Below are 16482 nucleotides of genomic sequence, written 5' to 3' on the forward strand. Positions count from 1 at the left end.
TCATCCCTTCTTCAAGAGATGGCTTTCTAATAAAATGGGAGGATCCTCTCTGCAAGTTGAGAAGGGGCAAATTCTCTATTATTAACCTCCCCCTCCCCCTCCCCCGACTTATAGACCTGTCAGCAGCATTCAGGTGCTTACTCTTTTTGGCAGGAATCACCAATGATGTGGCTAATCCTCTCAGTGCCCATAGCACTCATGATGGTCTCCTGAAACACAAAGTGACAGGGGGGAGGGCTGAGGCTACAATGGCAGATGGCAATGGATGGCCTATTTATTTAAATCTGGGCCTGCCTCAACTGGGTTTTAAAAATTTTAAGAGAAGAGGGGCACACAGGTATTGGGAGCTGTACCCTCCCCCAGCTAATCCCCTATAGTATGTTACCTGGACTGTCAGGGTTGGATACTGAAGAGAACCTGGCTGAGAGGGACTTCAGGAAGGTAAGCTGCAGCAGAAAGGCAGGTCTGGTTCCTCTCACCAATGTTTCCCATATGCTCTTAAAACTAGGTCTCCTATCTCCATTTCTATGTGTGATTGGGGCAGACTCAGGCTTAAACAAACAGGTCTGCTGCTATCACATGCAATATGAGCCTCAGGCACTCTCCCTCCAAAAATCAGGCAGCACAGACACACATGACACACCCATAAGACAGTGCATTCTTGTTCACATGGGGTCAGAATAAATGCATTACCCTCTGAGGAATTGAGAAGTGTGACTCCAGCAGCCTTGCAAGAAGTTAACATCTGAAGGCAGCCCTGTTTAAGGAAGTGTTTAATGACTGATGTTTTAATGTGTTTTTAATATTTTGTTGGAAGCCGCCCAGAGTGGGGAAACACAGCTAGATGGGTGGTGTATAAATAATAAAAAATTATTATTATTATTATTATTATTATTAACCTTCATGCTGATAAGAGAAAAATGTAATGGAAATTCATGTTTCCTACACTGCATAGAACTAACACTGTCTCTCTGTTTCCTATGACATAGTTATCCAGAAGGGCCAAAATATTACTGAATTGTCCAATAAGCATATAGCTAGAAGTCGCAGTATGTTCAACGTCTCAAGAACATGATGGATTCAGTCTGAATATTGCTGGGAGTGATTAAAGAACAGGAAATTTTACTCCTAGATAAAATCTCAGACATTCACATGAACATGTTAAAGTGTCATACATTCACTATCCCTATTAAAGTTATTGTGCAGAAAGTGAGGAGGATTTTATTTCCTCTTGCTTCAAGTTCCTTCTGTGTTTCTTTCATTGGCTGGCATTTTTTCTGCTCTGTTTAGGGAAGTAGGAAAAGAACCTTTAAGACCACCCGCTTTGATCTTGGTTATTTAAAAGCTCTGACCTAAAGCCACAAGAGTCTTAATTCACTTATTTTCTGCTCCAGTTCATTAGGGTCAACAGATGCTGAAGTGCTTCAGTGGTGCTGCATGTGGGGGAATTTTTTAAGTGTATGTATGTCACATCATGTTCTACCTGTGTTAACCAGAACTACTTAACAATCTTGAGTAAATGAGCAAGTCCCATATAAAAACTGATTAGTCTGCTCTTGTTTGTGCATGTAAAACAACAAAAACCTAGGACTGGATTAGAATATAAGAAATGTGGTCACTCATCCAAGATCAGCCCTCCGATCTGAAACATTACCAATCCCTCACAAGTGATTAATCACATGAGGCAGCTCGCAGTCATTTCTGGTACCCCCAGACTTATTATTTCACATGAATAAAAGCAAAGGTACCCAAGACAGAGAGGGTAATGGTATGTTCTTTGTCGATAAAATAGCTTTCAGAAACTCAGCTCAGTGTCCTGTAGTTGCATATACTCACAGTTCTGTGCATGAGGTTGCTTGCCACACAGAACAAATTGCCAGGAGATTGGGATCAGGATCTGATCATCAATGGGTAGCTTATGGCCAGGAACTCTGAACACTATCACATGCAAGGTTTGTGGGGAAGCAGCAGCAGGGGTGAAAGATAGGCTATTTGTTACAGTAGAGAAATTATTAACTTAAAGTGCCGTAATGTTTAAATTTACGGTTTATTACTGTGTAAATTACAAGCCGTACTTTGGGTAATTAGCAGCTCGCTGGCGGGGAGCTTTGAATGAAACTCATTATTTATTATTACAATTTGGAAGAGAATGGGGGAGGGAGAGCAGTGACCTCCACTGCAAATGACATAGATCCCTTTAAGGTGATGAAGATAAATTAAACAAGTAAATATTATTCTTATTTTGGTTCATTAGAAGTGCCTCCTAAAAGCTTAGGGCCCTGGGCTCTTTCCAGTGGCCTAGTCAAAGGCACTGTATTCACCACAACTAAATCTGCAATTCAACAGTATTTAACTTAGCAAGATTAATAGAGCTGGGGTGTGAAAAATCTGTCAAAGACAGAGAACAAAAAAGGAAGGGACACTACTCTCCTGTACAGATGAACCAGTTAACATATAGGCTTTATGAACGCAAACCCCCAATGCACAGGACTAGATCTGGAGTTACACTGAGTGGAATTTTACTAATTCCACAAGGCAGGAGGCGAGAAGCAACTTTTGCCCATGCTCCCTTCCCTTTGTGCATCTCTCCAAATATCTGCTATCCAGGTTTGGGAGACCCTACACTCCAGTGTTGGAAGTGGTACAAGAGGAAATTGGCTAAAATGCACACATCCTGCCTCCAGAAAAGTCTACATCAGAGTCCTGTCCAAAAACACAAGGAATTATGTTTACAGAGGGAGATGCCTGGATCCAACCCACAGAGCTTCCAACTTCCACTCAGACAAGGATTAATTTTCCTTCAGCGAAAGCTCCAGGTGAGTAAACTATTTAAAGGGTCCAGCTTCCCACAACAAACTCTGCAAACTATATTCAACCTGCCCCTTAAAGCTTAGAAAGCAGAGGTTGCAGAACTCCAGCTTTACCATACAAATGCCAAATGACAAGAAGTGCTTATGATGCATATCTCAAAACCAGAAGCCCTGCAGTCAACACAACACATGTTTTATACCATATACCAGTGACTATATATTATAAAGTATTACAAAATCTTCCACCCCAGCTAATAATACTGCATTTCAGGAATTCCTTCCTTGCACCTTACAACTGGCTCTTCCAGTTCTGTATTGCTTTTAATATTCAGTTGGAAGCCACCCAGAGTGGCTGGGGAAACCCAGCCAGATGGGCAGGATATAAATAAATATATTATTATTATTATTATTATTATTATTATTATTATTATTAATTATTATACTGCACTTTTATAGTCAGCCACCCTCCTTTCCTCAGCACTGTCCTATTATCTAGTTTCCTGAAGCTTATTAACTTCTTAAAATTAGCTGTACCATGACTATTTGCAAGTAACTAAGACGTTTTGACATACGTCAACACATGAAGCAAATTTAAGGCCCATTCAAACTTTTGTTTGTCCTGTGATTTGGTCACGTATTTTGTATCGATCTATCATCAAGGGCCCGAGACGGTATTTTGTCCCACCACTTTCCCCAGGAAAACCTGCTGTTTACTGCTGAATCGGACCAGATGTCAATCCAAGAAAAACCCAAAGATAAATTTGTTCCTCTTCTGAACCAGTTGTAAAATAGCTCCTGAACAGGATTTCATGCTCTTTCCTGGGAGAGGTGTTGGGAGTGGTCTGCTTCTACCTCCTTTCCTTCTTTCCTTGCCTACCCCTGCAGGATCATGTTTCAACTTGTGTCTCCAGCTTCAAGCAGTGCACTTCTGGTTTTCTTGGAGCACTTGCATTTTTTATTTATTCTACTTTCTCCAGCTAAGCAATCATATAAAAACTGCAGTCAAATTATATACATGTTCCTGCTTTGGTTGGAACCATCATAACCAATCAAAGCTTTATTTTCTGTCTTTAATATTAAGTATTAAAGAATATGTATTGGAAGGGTTCCAGCTCCTAATGATTATTTTATTATCTGGTTTTCTGGTTCCCCAGTTTTCTGATTCTGTGACTCTCTGCTACAGGTGGACAGAGTTGAAGGTGGAGACAACACAAAAAGTGGACAGGGGCAAAAAAATCACAAGTAGGAACATACAACCCCGAACTGAATTGAAAACAGGTCAAAGATGGAAAATGTGGCTGGGCAAATTGTTGCATGGTCCACTTTCAGCTGCAGGTAGATCTCCCGCAAGTGATGCAGCAGTCACCAACAAATTACTATTCTCAAAAAAGCAATACCTTGCTCACCAGCCTCCTACGGCCCTTCCTGAGGCAGCGGGTAGGAACACTGGGAAGACGGTTCAAGCGGGCATGAAACCCTGGGTGGGGAGAGGAAAGAAGAGAACGCTGAAGACAGAACACTACGAAAACAAAGACCACAATAAACAGCTAGTTGTAATACAGAAACAAGAAACTAGGCTGCATTCCAATTTCCAAATCTACTTACAATATTGAGCTTGGGCATGCTGTTATGCTCTCTGTATTTCTCTCTATTTACATAACCTATATGAAGAGTGACCATAGCCATATGGCAAGAAGGCAGCCTGGGTTAAAGCACCCTCTTCTGACACTGTTGTAATGCATGCTGGGTGTGAAGTATTCTCGCACTAAGAGCACTGAAAGTTGAACGTATTGACCAAGCTACTTAGGATAATAGGCATAATCATACATAGTCAGAACACCTTTCTGTAAGTCAGCCTGCATTTATCCACAATAAATTAGTATTTGCTTCTCAGCTACATGGTGAGTGACAAATTTCACACATCTATTAAGGAATCTGACTGACATACACTGTCTGTCTGACTGCACAATGAACTTCCACCTGCACAACCTCTCTCCCCCACTCCTCCCCTTCTAGCTCCATATCATCTCCAGACACCCCCCCCCAGCAGATTTTAGAAGCTACAAGTAGGAAGAGGAAGGAGGAGTCTGCTCACATAAAACCAGATGTTACCCGCAAGCATTTCAACTGTGTCAACTATCTCCACAACATTTACTGAAGGATCTCACCTCTCGTAGCTGGCCGAGAGGGCAGAAGGAATGTTGGATCTGAGATTTTTTCAAGGCTGGAATCCATTCGTTCCATGTCAGACTGGCGGTCAGTTCCCCACTTGGGCAGGAGGTTGGGGACCGTGAATCCTGAGACACATTCTCCCTCATAGAACCAATCGCTCTGTTCATCATCACCTAAAACAGAAGGAAAAAGCTGATCCAACACTACAAAAATCAACATCATTTGAACACTGTTGGTGCTCTCCAAGCTATAACAATGAAATAAGCAGCATTCACTTCTATGAATATTCCTTGCTAGATACTAGCTAGAACCATCATGTTTGCTCATGTACCTAGAACGCAGAACTTTATCCTACATGTATTACAAAATGTCTGAACGTTATTGTTTGTGTTCCAAGGTGAAGTTGTCCTTTATGTTTGAGCACGAGAACACTGAAGGAGCGTCTCCACCCCCATCATTCTGCCCGGACACTGAGGTCCAGCGCCGAGGGCCTTCTGGCCGTTCCCTCCCTGCGAGAAGCCAAGTTACAGGGAACCAGGCAGAGGGCCTTCTCAGTAGTGGCACCCGCCCTGTAGAACACCCTCCCACCAGATGTCAAAGAGAAAAACAACTACCAGACTTTTAGAAGACATCTGAAGGCAGCCCTGTTTAGGGAACCTTTTAATGTTTAATAGACTATTGTATTTTAATATTCTGTGGAAGCCACCCAGAGTGGCTGGGGAAACCCAGTCAGATGGGCAGGGTAGAAATAATAAATTATTATTCTTATTATACAACTATATATACAACTATATATAAAATCAACCTGAATTTGAAAGCCTTCAAAAAACTGGGGGGGGGGATCCAAACAATACTCTCAAAAGTGGGGGGGTGTCACATTTTCTCAAATACACACAGTATTTCAATGCTGAGACAATGCAACTGCCCCATGAGAAAACCACTGCTTTGAAGGAAGGCATAGATTTGTTGCAACAGAAGAACAATTACAAGTTTACTGAACAAAACCAAACACAAGACATAAGCATTTAGAAAAGGCATACAATTTTCTCTCAAGACCAATTAAGAATACATGAAACCCAATATTCTCTGGTACTCCTATTGTCTAGCACTTACCTAATTAGGACATTAACTCTGAGTAGTGGCCTTTTCTACTTCATCCTTACACATGAAAAAAGGACAGTGCTGAGAGCAGTTGGCCATTTTTTCTAATATTCTATATTTCTCAACATGCATGCTACTAAATATTCTCTGACAGCTTGCTAGCTCTCCAGTTTTATTATGATTTAGAAAGTAACAAAAAAGGACTGTTTTGATACTGAACAAGAGTCATGATCTAAATTAACAGAAAGTCTTGTAGCAGCTAAAAAACTAACACATTTATTATGGAATAAGCTTTAGTCTGCGATTATCATCCAAGGACCTTCTTCAAGTGCCTCCTCCATGAGAACAGGCCTTTTTGGTGGTGGTTCTTCATTTGTAGACCGCTCTCCCCAGGGAAGCTCAGCTGGATGCCTTCATTACATATCTTTAGGCGCCAGACAAAAACGTTTCTCTATAACTAGGCCTTTGGCTGATTAACATTCTATGGCACTTTAAACATTTTGGGTGGGTGTGTTATTGGTTTGTTTTTGTTTTATTATGCACTTTGTGTTCTCATTTTGTATTTTGAAGTTGTGAACAGCCCTGTTATCTTCAGATGAAGGGCAGTATGCAAATTTAATAAATAAATAAATAAATACTTTAAGCATAAAATTAAAGAAGAGAAACATAAGAATATAGTTACCTTGGCGACCTTCATCATTGGTAAAAAGGCCAGTGTCACTACTGCTGCACACACTACTGGTTTCACTGAAAAGAGAACAGAGAAAATTAAGCACAAATGCAATTGATATAATCCACTTTGCAAAAAACTCTTCACTGCAGGAGGGTCTCAAAGCACTTTCTAGACAGCACACAATAATGGTATTGCTTTATTCATTTTTACAACCTGGTTGACCCACACATGGGATGTCAGGAGACACTTAAATGAGCAGCACAGTGGTGGCCTATCAATTTTGATGAGTATCACATATGAATCTTATAAAGGATTTTGATATATAGTAATCCTGAAAAGCAAATTAGTTTAGAGACATTGATTAATATTCCTGCAGATGCCATTTTACTAAGAAAGAAACCAGGAGAGGGTAAACAAACAGGTGTTTCAGTTACCCAATTACTGGAGAGTAACTGTTATTATTATTATAAATTAAATTTGTATGCTGCTCTTCATCCGTACAGGAAGGGCGGTTCACAATATGAAAATACAAGATAAAAATTGTAAATGTGTGCCAATGATATCTAGCTACTTTATACTCTATTTCTTTTTCTCCTACAGTCATAATGAAGAATATAGTGCAAACACAATGGTAATACTGTTTATTAACACCTCCACTGTCAAAAGAAGTATGTTAGTGAATACAGTGGCACCTTGGGTTAAGTACTTAATTCATTCCGGAGGTCCGTACTTAACCTGAAACTGTTCTTAACCTGAAGCACCACTTTAGCTAATGGGGCCTCCTGCTGCTGCCACGCCGCCGGAGCACGATTTCTGTTCTTATCCTGAAGCAAAGTTAACCCGATGCACTATTTCTGGGTTAGCGAAGTCTGTAACCTGAAGCGTATGTAACCTGAAGTGTATGTAACCCGAGGTACCACTGTACCAGTTTTCTGGGAATCACAGGTAGACAGGGTGCTGCTACATTCAGGTCCTGCTTGTGTGCTTCCCACAGGCATCTGTTTGGCCACTGGAACAGGATGCTGGACTATTGACCTGTTCCAGTGACATAACATACAATATTTTAGCCTCTCTTTCAAATGGCATCATGTCTTATAAGAAAGAATTATATGAAGCACATCAGCAGCTGCCAATTACACTATGCTTTCAATTTGGTCACTGCAATTCTATTAAGAGATGGTGCTCCCCTGAACACCAAAGTTCAACTTGAAAATAAGTAATACAGATTATCTGTAAAATGACTGGCTTCCAAGAACACTAAATTTGTATGTGGGGATTTAATACTGGGATTAGAACAATTCAATTATTGTGGTGCATTGGAAAAGACAAGCACAAAATTCACTTGGAATGCATTACATTTCATGATTTAAACTACAAGAAACAGCAGAGCAGCAAATAAAAACCAGAAGAATCAAGAAAATAGGAGTAGTCAACATGGTGCCTTTCAGATGGTTCAGACTACAGTTCCCATCAGCCCCAGGCCCCCAGCCAACACGGTCAATTGTCAGGTTTCATGGGACTTGTAGTTAAAACATCATGTTGGCTATCCCTGCAAAAAAACAGTTATTGTAGGCCTGGGCAAATAAAAAGGGTCTTCAAATGGTGCCAGCAAATATGTCAGACTTGACACTAGGAAAGCCCTTTCTCTGGCTGCTGCCCATCTAGCTTCAAAGTATGCATGAGTGTTGTGGGGAGACTCGGAGGGTGACATCCAATAAAAATAATAGCCTTTGGGCAGTCTCATGCAACAGAAAATGGTCCTTCAGGTAGCTAGATCTTAAACCATTTAAGGGTTTAAAGGTAATCATCAGCATTTTCTATTTTGCCCAGAAACCAGTGAGGTTGCTTCAGGACTGGTGAAATACACTCCGTTTAGTCTGCTGCTCCCAGTTACTAGCTTTCAAGAAGTGTTCAAAGGCAGATCTACATACTTCCTTCAATAGTCATGGAATGAAGAATGTTGGTTCTGCAGTTATTTGGCACTGTTCAATCATGACACAATGAGCAAATAAGAAGATGTATTCGAAGAGAAATAACTGTAGGGAATGAAATTATATTCTCCTTCAGACATTGCCAGCAATCTGTTACAGAATAATTAAGAGTACAAAGAAAATGAGAACAACTGATTGGGTGTTTGCAAGGCAAAGTGAATGATGATATAAGACATGTTTTATGAGCAGTGGCAACATTACAGAATTTCTCAGCCTTACAGTCATTTTGTCACTCTAACTGATGAAACTTGAATTTTAACCAGCAGATGAGTATTAGATTAGTTAACTTGAACAAAAGGACACCATTGACAAAATCTGATGGATAAGAAGATGCAGTTGGAAAAGGGACTTACATTTCTTACAGGATAGCGGTGTATGTACAGTGATTAACTTTCTTTGCCTATTGATTTCATTAAAATGCCAAAATAATTTGATTATTTCTGAAGCTCCATAGCTATTCATTGTATGTCAAGTAAACAATTCCCAGTACCAGACAGACACTTAGACAATACCCTGTCAACTATTCTGCTTTCTTTCACTTTCATAAAGTATTATTTTACAAAATGAATCTAAAAAATATAATCAGGAGCCTCTCGGGATTTTATCCAATGAAGTAGTCCCATTTGCGCAACAGAATTTCCCCTGTATCTTCCTCTCCCCATCCACCCCCTAATCTGCTTCAGAGAGTTGGGAGAAATTCCCAGAATAGATTTGGGAGGACATGGTGGGGGAGGAAAAGAGCAGTTACAGAAGACGTTTTGCACAAACAGGACAACTTTGTTGAATACAACTCAGTTTCTTGTAAACAACTCAAGATAATACAGTAGGCTAAGTGCTGCTAAGTGTGAGCACCTTTGGGAGGACAGATGGGATATAAATTTAACAAACAGATAACTAATGAACCCAGGGTAGAAGAATTCCTGCTCACAAACTTCTAGTCATTCATCTGGTCAACTGCAGTGAATTAAAATCAGCCTCCAGACACAGCAGTCTGGCAAGTCAGCCATGCTATAAAGTACTAACATATGCCCAAACTGGCTTTTTAAAAAAAGTAACAAGTAACATTTACAGTGGTACCTTGGTTCACGAATTTAATCCGTTCCAAGTCTGTTCTTAAACCAAAACGTTCTTCAAAGCACAGCCAAGGTGTGCTTTCCCATGGCAGCGGGGGACTCAATTTACAAATGGAAAACACTCAACAGGAAGCAAAACATATTCTGCTTCCAAGGCAAAGTTCACAAACCAAAACACCTACTTCTGGGTTTGCAGTGTTCTTAATCCAAGTTGTTCATAAACTAAGCTGTTCTTAAACCAAGATACCACTGTACACTTCTTTGCAAGGCTGCATGCAGCCATGAACTTCACTGGGTTACTTGCACAAGTTACTGTGTATATAATCCGCCTTTCAGAATTGTTGTGAAGTTAAACTTTCATTTTGGCCTATTTTAATGAAGCATGGAATACAAATACAATAACAAAAGATAACTGCTGATTTGGCACTCTTATGTACTTCTTATGTTCCTTCTAACTTCTGAAAACCAGCTTTTTACTACTATAAAACTTCAAGAAGCAATCACACTATGGTCTGAGCTACAAGAAATACCACTCCAAATTTGCACACAGGAAATATAAACATATTACACACAGGAATGGGGAATGTAATGCCTGACATCAGCTCAATACCAGTCTTTTATTAAAGAGGCTTTCAGTGCAGCCACAGAAGACATCACAGAACCAGTGTTTGCAATTAGCTAGTTGCCAGGTGTGTTTTGTGACAGGAGTGGGTCCAACTGCAACCATGTGGAGATCTCTGGATGCCAGATTGGCAACTGACTTCTCCATCTCGCTGACTCCCAACTTTCTTAAGCAGGTAAGCAGAAAAGCTTTATTAAGTGCATTTATATCCCACGTTTTCCTCCAAGGAGTACAAGGTTCACCACATCCTCAGAATCCTTACAATGATCCCACGAGGAAGGTTAAGAGGCTATAACTGGTCCAAGGTCACCCAGTGAGCTTCATGACTGAGTGGGGATTTGAACCCTGATCTCCAAGGTCCTATTCTGACTCTTAACCACTATAGTCTGAGCTATAAGAAATACCACTCCAAATTTGCATCATCATTTGTAATATCTCCAGGAAATGCAAACGTATTACACACAGGAATGGGGAACATAATGCCTGAAATCAGCTCAATACCAGTCTTTTGTTAAAGAGGCTTCCTAGAGCACTTCTACAATGGAGCAGCTATATAAAATTTAAGTAGGAAAATAAATACAGTATAGAGAAAGCAAAATGTCACTTAATAGAAGGATCTGAAATATTTTACTTGAAACTTGGATTTGTTTTATTCTGCATTGTTTTATTCAATGTTTTAATATGTTGAAAAGTGCTTCGAGATTTTTTTTCTTTCAAATATAAAGCGGTATAGAAATGAATAACAATAGTAAATTACACATAAACCCCACAAAAAAATGGCACCTAGACATTCCGTGGCTGCGACCACAACCTAGGTTTAAGGTGCCATTTGGTAATTAGCTTATCTAGATGGATTTCTAACTCTTGACAGTGTTGGGGAATCTTCCAACCAAGGCCTTCGTCTTTGGGCATGTTGTCAGGAGTTCGTATTGTATTTCTTTTACATTTTATATATAACACTGTTTTAGAAGCACCATCACCTACTACAAATTCCCAAGGTAAGGTGGTGGAACTAAACTAAACTAATAAATCACTAGATGGTTGTTACAGGTCTACAGAATTATATATCTTACTGTAGCTTCAGCCCAAAAGTTCATGCAAGGAAACCAGAGTTTCTTCACCCTGCACACAGATGGCAAAGCACACTATCCTTTAGTATAGGCCTTGCAGTCCAGTAAGCACTGATTAATGACCTCCAGTTACAATGGAGGCTACTTACTTTAACCACAAAATAATGAATGCTATTGATCCGACAAGCTACTGCTATAGAGTGTTATTGATCATCCAATCTTTTGTTAAAATGGCCCTCATTTAGCAATTGCACTGTTGCAAACACCTGGAGCAAAGCATGCCTATAATTAAATAGCCTGGAAGAGTTAAATTGAGAGGTGATGGACAGATCTCAGCTCTCCCCCATTTAGTTCTGCTCCTGAGCTATTGTTTGTGTCAGGAAGGATATTGATTTTCTATAAAAATAAGAAAACAAGAGGCACAGAGGGGGTGCAGAAGGTCAGGCCGGGCTGAAGGAGGTGGGGGAGGCTGACACTCTGTCTCTGTCACTTGCCTTCTAGGAGTAGGGATTCCCCCCCCCCATGCAACCTCTAATACATTAGCTCAACCGGGCTCTCAAGAGCTACTTCGGGCTATCACCAAACAAACTGTCCGTCAATGGAGAAAATAAGTGAACAACAAAGAGGGAAACAAGTGGGTGGTCTGATAAGTCTAGTATTTAACAAGCCATGGAATGCAGCAACTAAGGTGGTGATTCAGCATGGTGTTTTAGTTAGAATCAAGCACTACAAAGAAAAATTTAATTAGCGTTACCAAAAGGAAGTTAAGATATACTCAGCAAGTCTAAAAGACCTGAATCAATTTTGTTAGCCCTACTAATAGAAGTACAAATTTACTATTCCTATGAACATTGGTTGGCTACAATTTTATTATTGTCCCTCCAAAACATGCCTGTGTCAGCCTTACAAATGGCAACAAAAGCATTTGACAGCACAAAGCTTTGAACTGCTTTGAACTGTCTTCTAGAATGTAGGTTCCCTTGAACACAGTGGAACTTACTTCTGAGTATATAAGCACAGGATCGTGATATAAATTAATGCAAGAACTCAGCTAACGTCCTGCCTGGAAAGAACACAATTGCTACTAAAAAATAATAATCAAAGCATTAAAGGCTCCATTTCTACAGTGGTTCTATTTCTTGTGAGGTTGTGGACGGGTTTTAAAGCAGAGGTGTGGTGGTCATTTGTCTTGGTTGCTTTAGCTGACATTCCTACACTGCAGGGGGTTGGACTAGATGACCCTTGGAGTCCCTTTCACAACTCTACTGCAATCATCAGCATGTACCATTAATTTGTATGCCCTTTCTTTGGAGGATTTTGCCCCAAGTAGTTCACAGCTTGTCAAATGAAATACAGCATGTTATAGCAATATGCACTACACAGCTACATGATACAAAAGAAAGGCCTAGACATCTCACCATTCTGACATGTTTTCATCAGAGCCTTGTTTCTGTTCATCTGCTTCACATTCCATCCTCTCATTTCTTCCCCCTTTGTTGAGGAAGGCTCTCGTCTCTGCCGACTCACAAAGTCCTCGGCTTGATGATGTCCAAGGAGCATTCTCCTTCCAACGTGACAAGCGCTGCTTCTTAGCAGATTTGAACCTGCAACCCTTCTCATAACTCCATTCAGATACTCTGAGTTTTTGCTGGAGGCTAGCAGCCACCTCTGAAGTCACACGCTTAACTTTTCGACGGCGCCTTAGCGGCCGGCAAGGTGCATTCTCAGTGAATGAGTCTGACTCGTGCCACGAGTGCTGCTTACTTCTCAGAGTGGCACTGAGCGTTGGATGGCGTTTGGCTACTGCCATGTCATCTGAGTCACTGAAGTTAGCAGTCAGCACTTCCCGGCAGTCCTCAACAACTTCATCCAGGCTGGATTCAGATGCTCCACTGTAGCAACAAGCATGCTCTGCTTGGTGTGTTAGGTCTGAACGCCGTTTGCGTCCTCGCCTTTTGCGAAGCTGCCGTCGCTGCTGCCTTGGGCTAAGAGTCATTTCTTCCCACAGCTCATCCAGCTTGTTCTGTTCAGAAGTCTGCTCAAGGGCTGAGGCCAAATCATGCACCAATTCATCCATGGGCAATGTCTGCCAAAATAAAAGTAAACAATTAGAATTAGCCATCATGTTAGAACATAAAATTCACATCATGTATTTTTCAGCCTAGTAACCAACACACATCTACCCCAAACTGTTTTTGATTGTATACCACAATTGTGGCTTGCCTTTTTAAAAATGCTTCACCTTTCCAGCTAAAGGTACTGAAGTGTACTTTGCCTCATGCACACACCAAGACTACTTTTCTACTTAAGAAAAGATGGGGAAAGAAAACTAACCCCAAAAACAACTCACAGGAAAGAAAAGCTCTGTTCAATCTCTCCAAGACAAATAAGAACTAAGGCCCAAGCAGCCTTAAGAAACCATTTCGGCTATATAACCATGCAGTACAAGTCCCCTGGATGAAGTACTGTACACAACAAAAGTTATCACATCTCAGTCTAATATATCCTATGGGTTCGCTGCAAGAATAAGTGAAGTGAAACTATGTTCACCACCCTAAGGTGCTTGGAGGAAGTGTGTGGTGGGATTGTGATCCCATCTGGCATCCTGTAGTCTTTAGAACTGTTTCTATCAGTACACGTATGTGACCATCCATAAACATACCACATATAGTATCAAAAAAGAGAAGGCTAGCAAACTTATTACAAGGGACAAGTCAAGAAATAATTTTCGGTTTGCAACGCTGCTCCTAACTAGCCTAACAGACACCTCCTTGCTCTTACATCCATTTCACCCGGCCTGCCACTTTGCATTAGGGTTTGGTGAGAGAATGGAAACAGGAGAGGCTATTCCTTTTTCCTAACCCTCATTCTTATCCCAGCTGCTGCCTGAACCCTAACAGGCAAACAGCCCCAGGTTCGCTCTCTAGCAAGGACACCTGCCTGAAACCCAGGAGGACGGCCGCTGACAGCCAATGCAGGCAACACCAGCTACTTCCCTGCTTACCTTCTCCTTCAGAAACTGCCTGCCCCTTCAGCAGGGTGGCACCGAATACCGGCGAATGGCGAGCAACAATAGGAAAGGGGCCTATTGTCCTCGTGTCTCTGCCTGCGTCGACGGGACGGCGAGATGGGCCGACTCGACGGGAGCCCAAGTCTTCCCTGCGCGGCGGCCGCCTAAGTAAACAACCACCGCACCCCGCCCGCCTGCTCGGGCTGCCTCCCCTGGAGCACCAAGGGCCTCTTCGCTCTAACCAGCCCGGCCGGCCTCCCCCCCTTGCCCGTTTCCGCAGCTCGGCCTCGCCTTCCGGAGACTTCGCCCCCGGCCCCCTCCGACGGCTTACCCGGCTCCTGCGACGGCCTCTCAGGCCTCATCCACCCCTCACCACAGCCGCCTCTTCCGTAGGCCTCTCCAACTCGGCGCCGAGTCCGTTCCACACGCCACTTCCGGTTCTCTGAGCGGAGAGCTGCGGGCGAATGGGGTGGGGGTCAGAACGTCACTTCCTCCCCTTGCAGAAGCGGTGACGTCACGCCCCTGACCGGCTGCATCTCTCTCGCGCGCGCTCGCGGACGCCGCAGTGCCTCGGCTGAGGCGGGAGGAGGAGGGACGGTGCTGAGTGGGTTTCCTCCACTTGCCCGTCATGTCCAGACATCCTTGGGGTGGCTTCCGCGGGGAGGTGGAAGGCGACATCCCAGCCAAGCCCAGCAGCATCCCCCTGTGAGGGAGGTGGGGCTCTGTCCTTCTCGAGAAGGGCTTATCCACGCCCAGCAACTGCGTGTTGGGTCCCAAGAACAAAACACGCCACCCGCGTGTCCAGATCGGTGGCGAGGTGGAAAGCATTTTTGGTCCTCCCCGAGGCTTTATTTTCCCGTCTGATGAAATGTAGGAAAGCTTGTGCCATAATAAGTTTTAAGATGCCACGAGGTTCTCGTTTTTGCTCCTTCAGACTACGTTAGTAAAGAAAGGGGGGGCAAACGTCGCATTTTACGCGCGTGCCTCTTTCGCAGTTCAGAAGGTATGCGTGTATTTTGTGCTTAGATGTCCTATGCAAAGTGAGCATCAGCCCAAGCGGTCCCTTTTTCTTTGTTCCATTTATATTGTGTTTTTCCCCCTCCTGGATACTCAGATCTGGGTACAGAGTAGGCTCCTATGCAGGCACTGACTAGACCTTGACGGCAAAAATAAAAAAAAATAATTGTTCCGTACATCTGCTGCCAGAAGTCAGAACACCAGGACTCTGGTTCTTTCACTTTAGATTTTGTGTCCAGCGCAGACTATTGCATTCAGTCAGGCTCTTGTCTTTTCCACCTATGTAGAATAAGTTGGTACTGTTCTTCATTTGGGGCTTTATATATTTAACGAATCCCCATTCAGTTATGGAGCTCCTTGAGTGACCTTGGGCAAATTACTCTCAGTCTAACATACACCACAGAGCTGTTTTGAGAATAATGGGGGGGGGGGGTTACATCACCTTGGACTCAGTAGAGAAAACGCATTAATAAAGAAGTTACCCCACGCATTCAGCACAAACTTAAGTTTAGAATGGTGAGTTTAGTCTACACAATTGTGAGAAAATTGGAATTGACGTAGAGCAGAGTATAAGAACATGGGGGCAGTGAAAACAATCACGTCTTGGAACAGGTGGGGGATACCACACTTACTCCCACACTGTAGAACTGCACTCTTAGCCAGCATGACTGTACGAAAAGGTGGTGGGAAGTCAGCCTTGTGTTTAATGAGTCACCTGCTGTGGGTTAAACCACAGAGCCTAGGACTTGCCGATCAGTCGGCGGTTCGAATCCCCACGACGGGGTGAGCTTCCGTGGCTTGGTCCCTGCTCCTGTCCACCTAGCAGTTCGAAAGCACGTCAAAGTGCAAGTAGATAAATAGGTACCGCTCCGGTGGGAAGGTAAACGGCATTTCCCTGTGCGCTGCTCTGCTTTGCCAGAAGTGGCTTAGTCATGCTGGCCAC

General features: G+C 42.5%; 1 protein-coding gene across 6 annotated transcripts in view; it reads right to left on the reverse strand.

The window, feature by feature from the left end:
- Window positions 1-15002, reverse strand: part of GPATCH2L (G-patch domain containing 2 like) — a 29298-nt gene extending 14296 nt beyond the window's left edge. For 4 of the 6 annotated variants that reach the window (XR_014168800.1, XR_014168801.1, XM_081913558.1 and 1 more), the window contains exons 1-6: window positions 14854-15002; window positions 12931-13598; window positions 6766-6830; window positions 4979-5155; window positions 4208-4287; window positions 142-209 (exon numbers count right to left, since the gene is read on the reverse strand). Coding sequence is in view for 4 of the 6 variants with exons in the window: in XM_081913558.1 (XP_081769684.1) it covers window positions 142-209; window positions 4208-4287; window positions 4979-5155; window positions 6766-6830; window positions 12931-13589 (1049 nt within the window). In the remaining 2 variants the exon portion in view is untranslated. Of the gene's footprint in view, window positions 1-141; window positions 210-4207; window positions 4288-4978; window positions 5156-6765; window positions 6831-12930; window positions 13599-14516; window positions 14792-14853 lie in introns of those variants that run through there. The other 2 variants (XM_081913557.1, XM_081913559.1) reach the window with 2 other exon arrangements.
- Between the last annotated feature and the right edge of the window lie 1480 nt (window positions 15003-16482).

Source organism: Podarcis melisellensis (assembly GCF_964234715.1).
Source record: "Podarcis melisellensis genome assembly, chromosome: 1".
In the NCBI taxonomy this organism is placed as follows: domain Eukaryota; kingdom Metazoa; phylum Chordata; class Lepidosauria; order Squamata; family Lacertidae; genus Podarcis; species Podarcis melisellensis.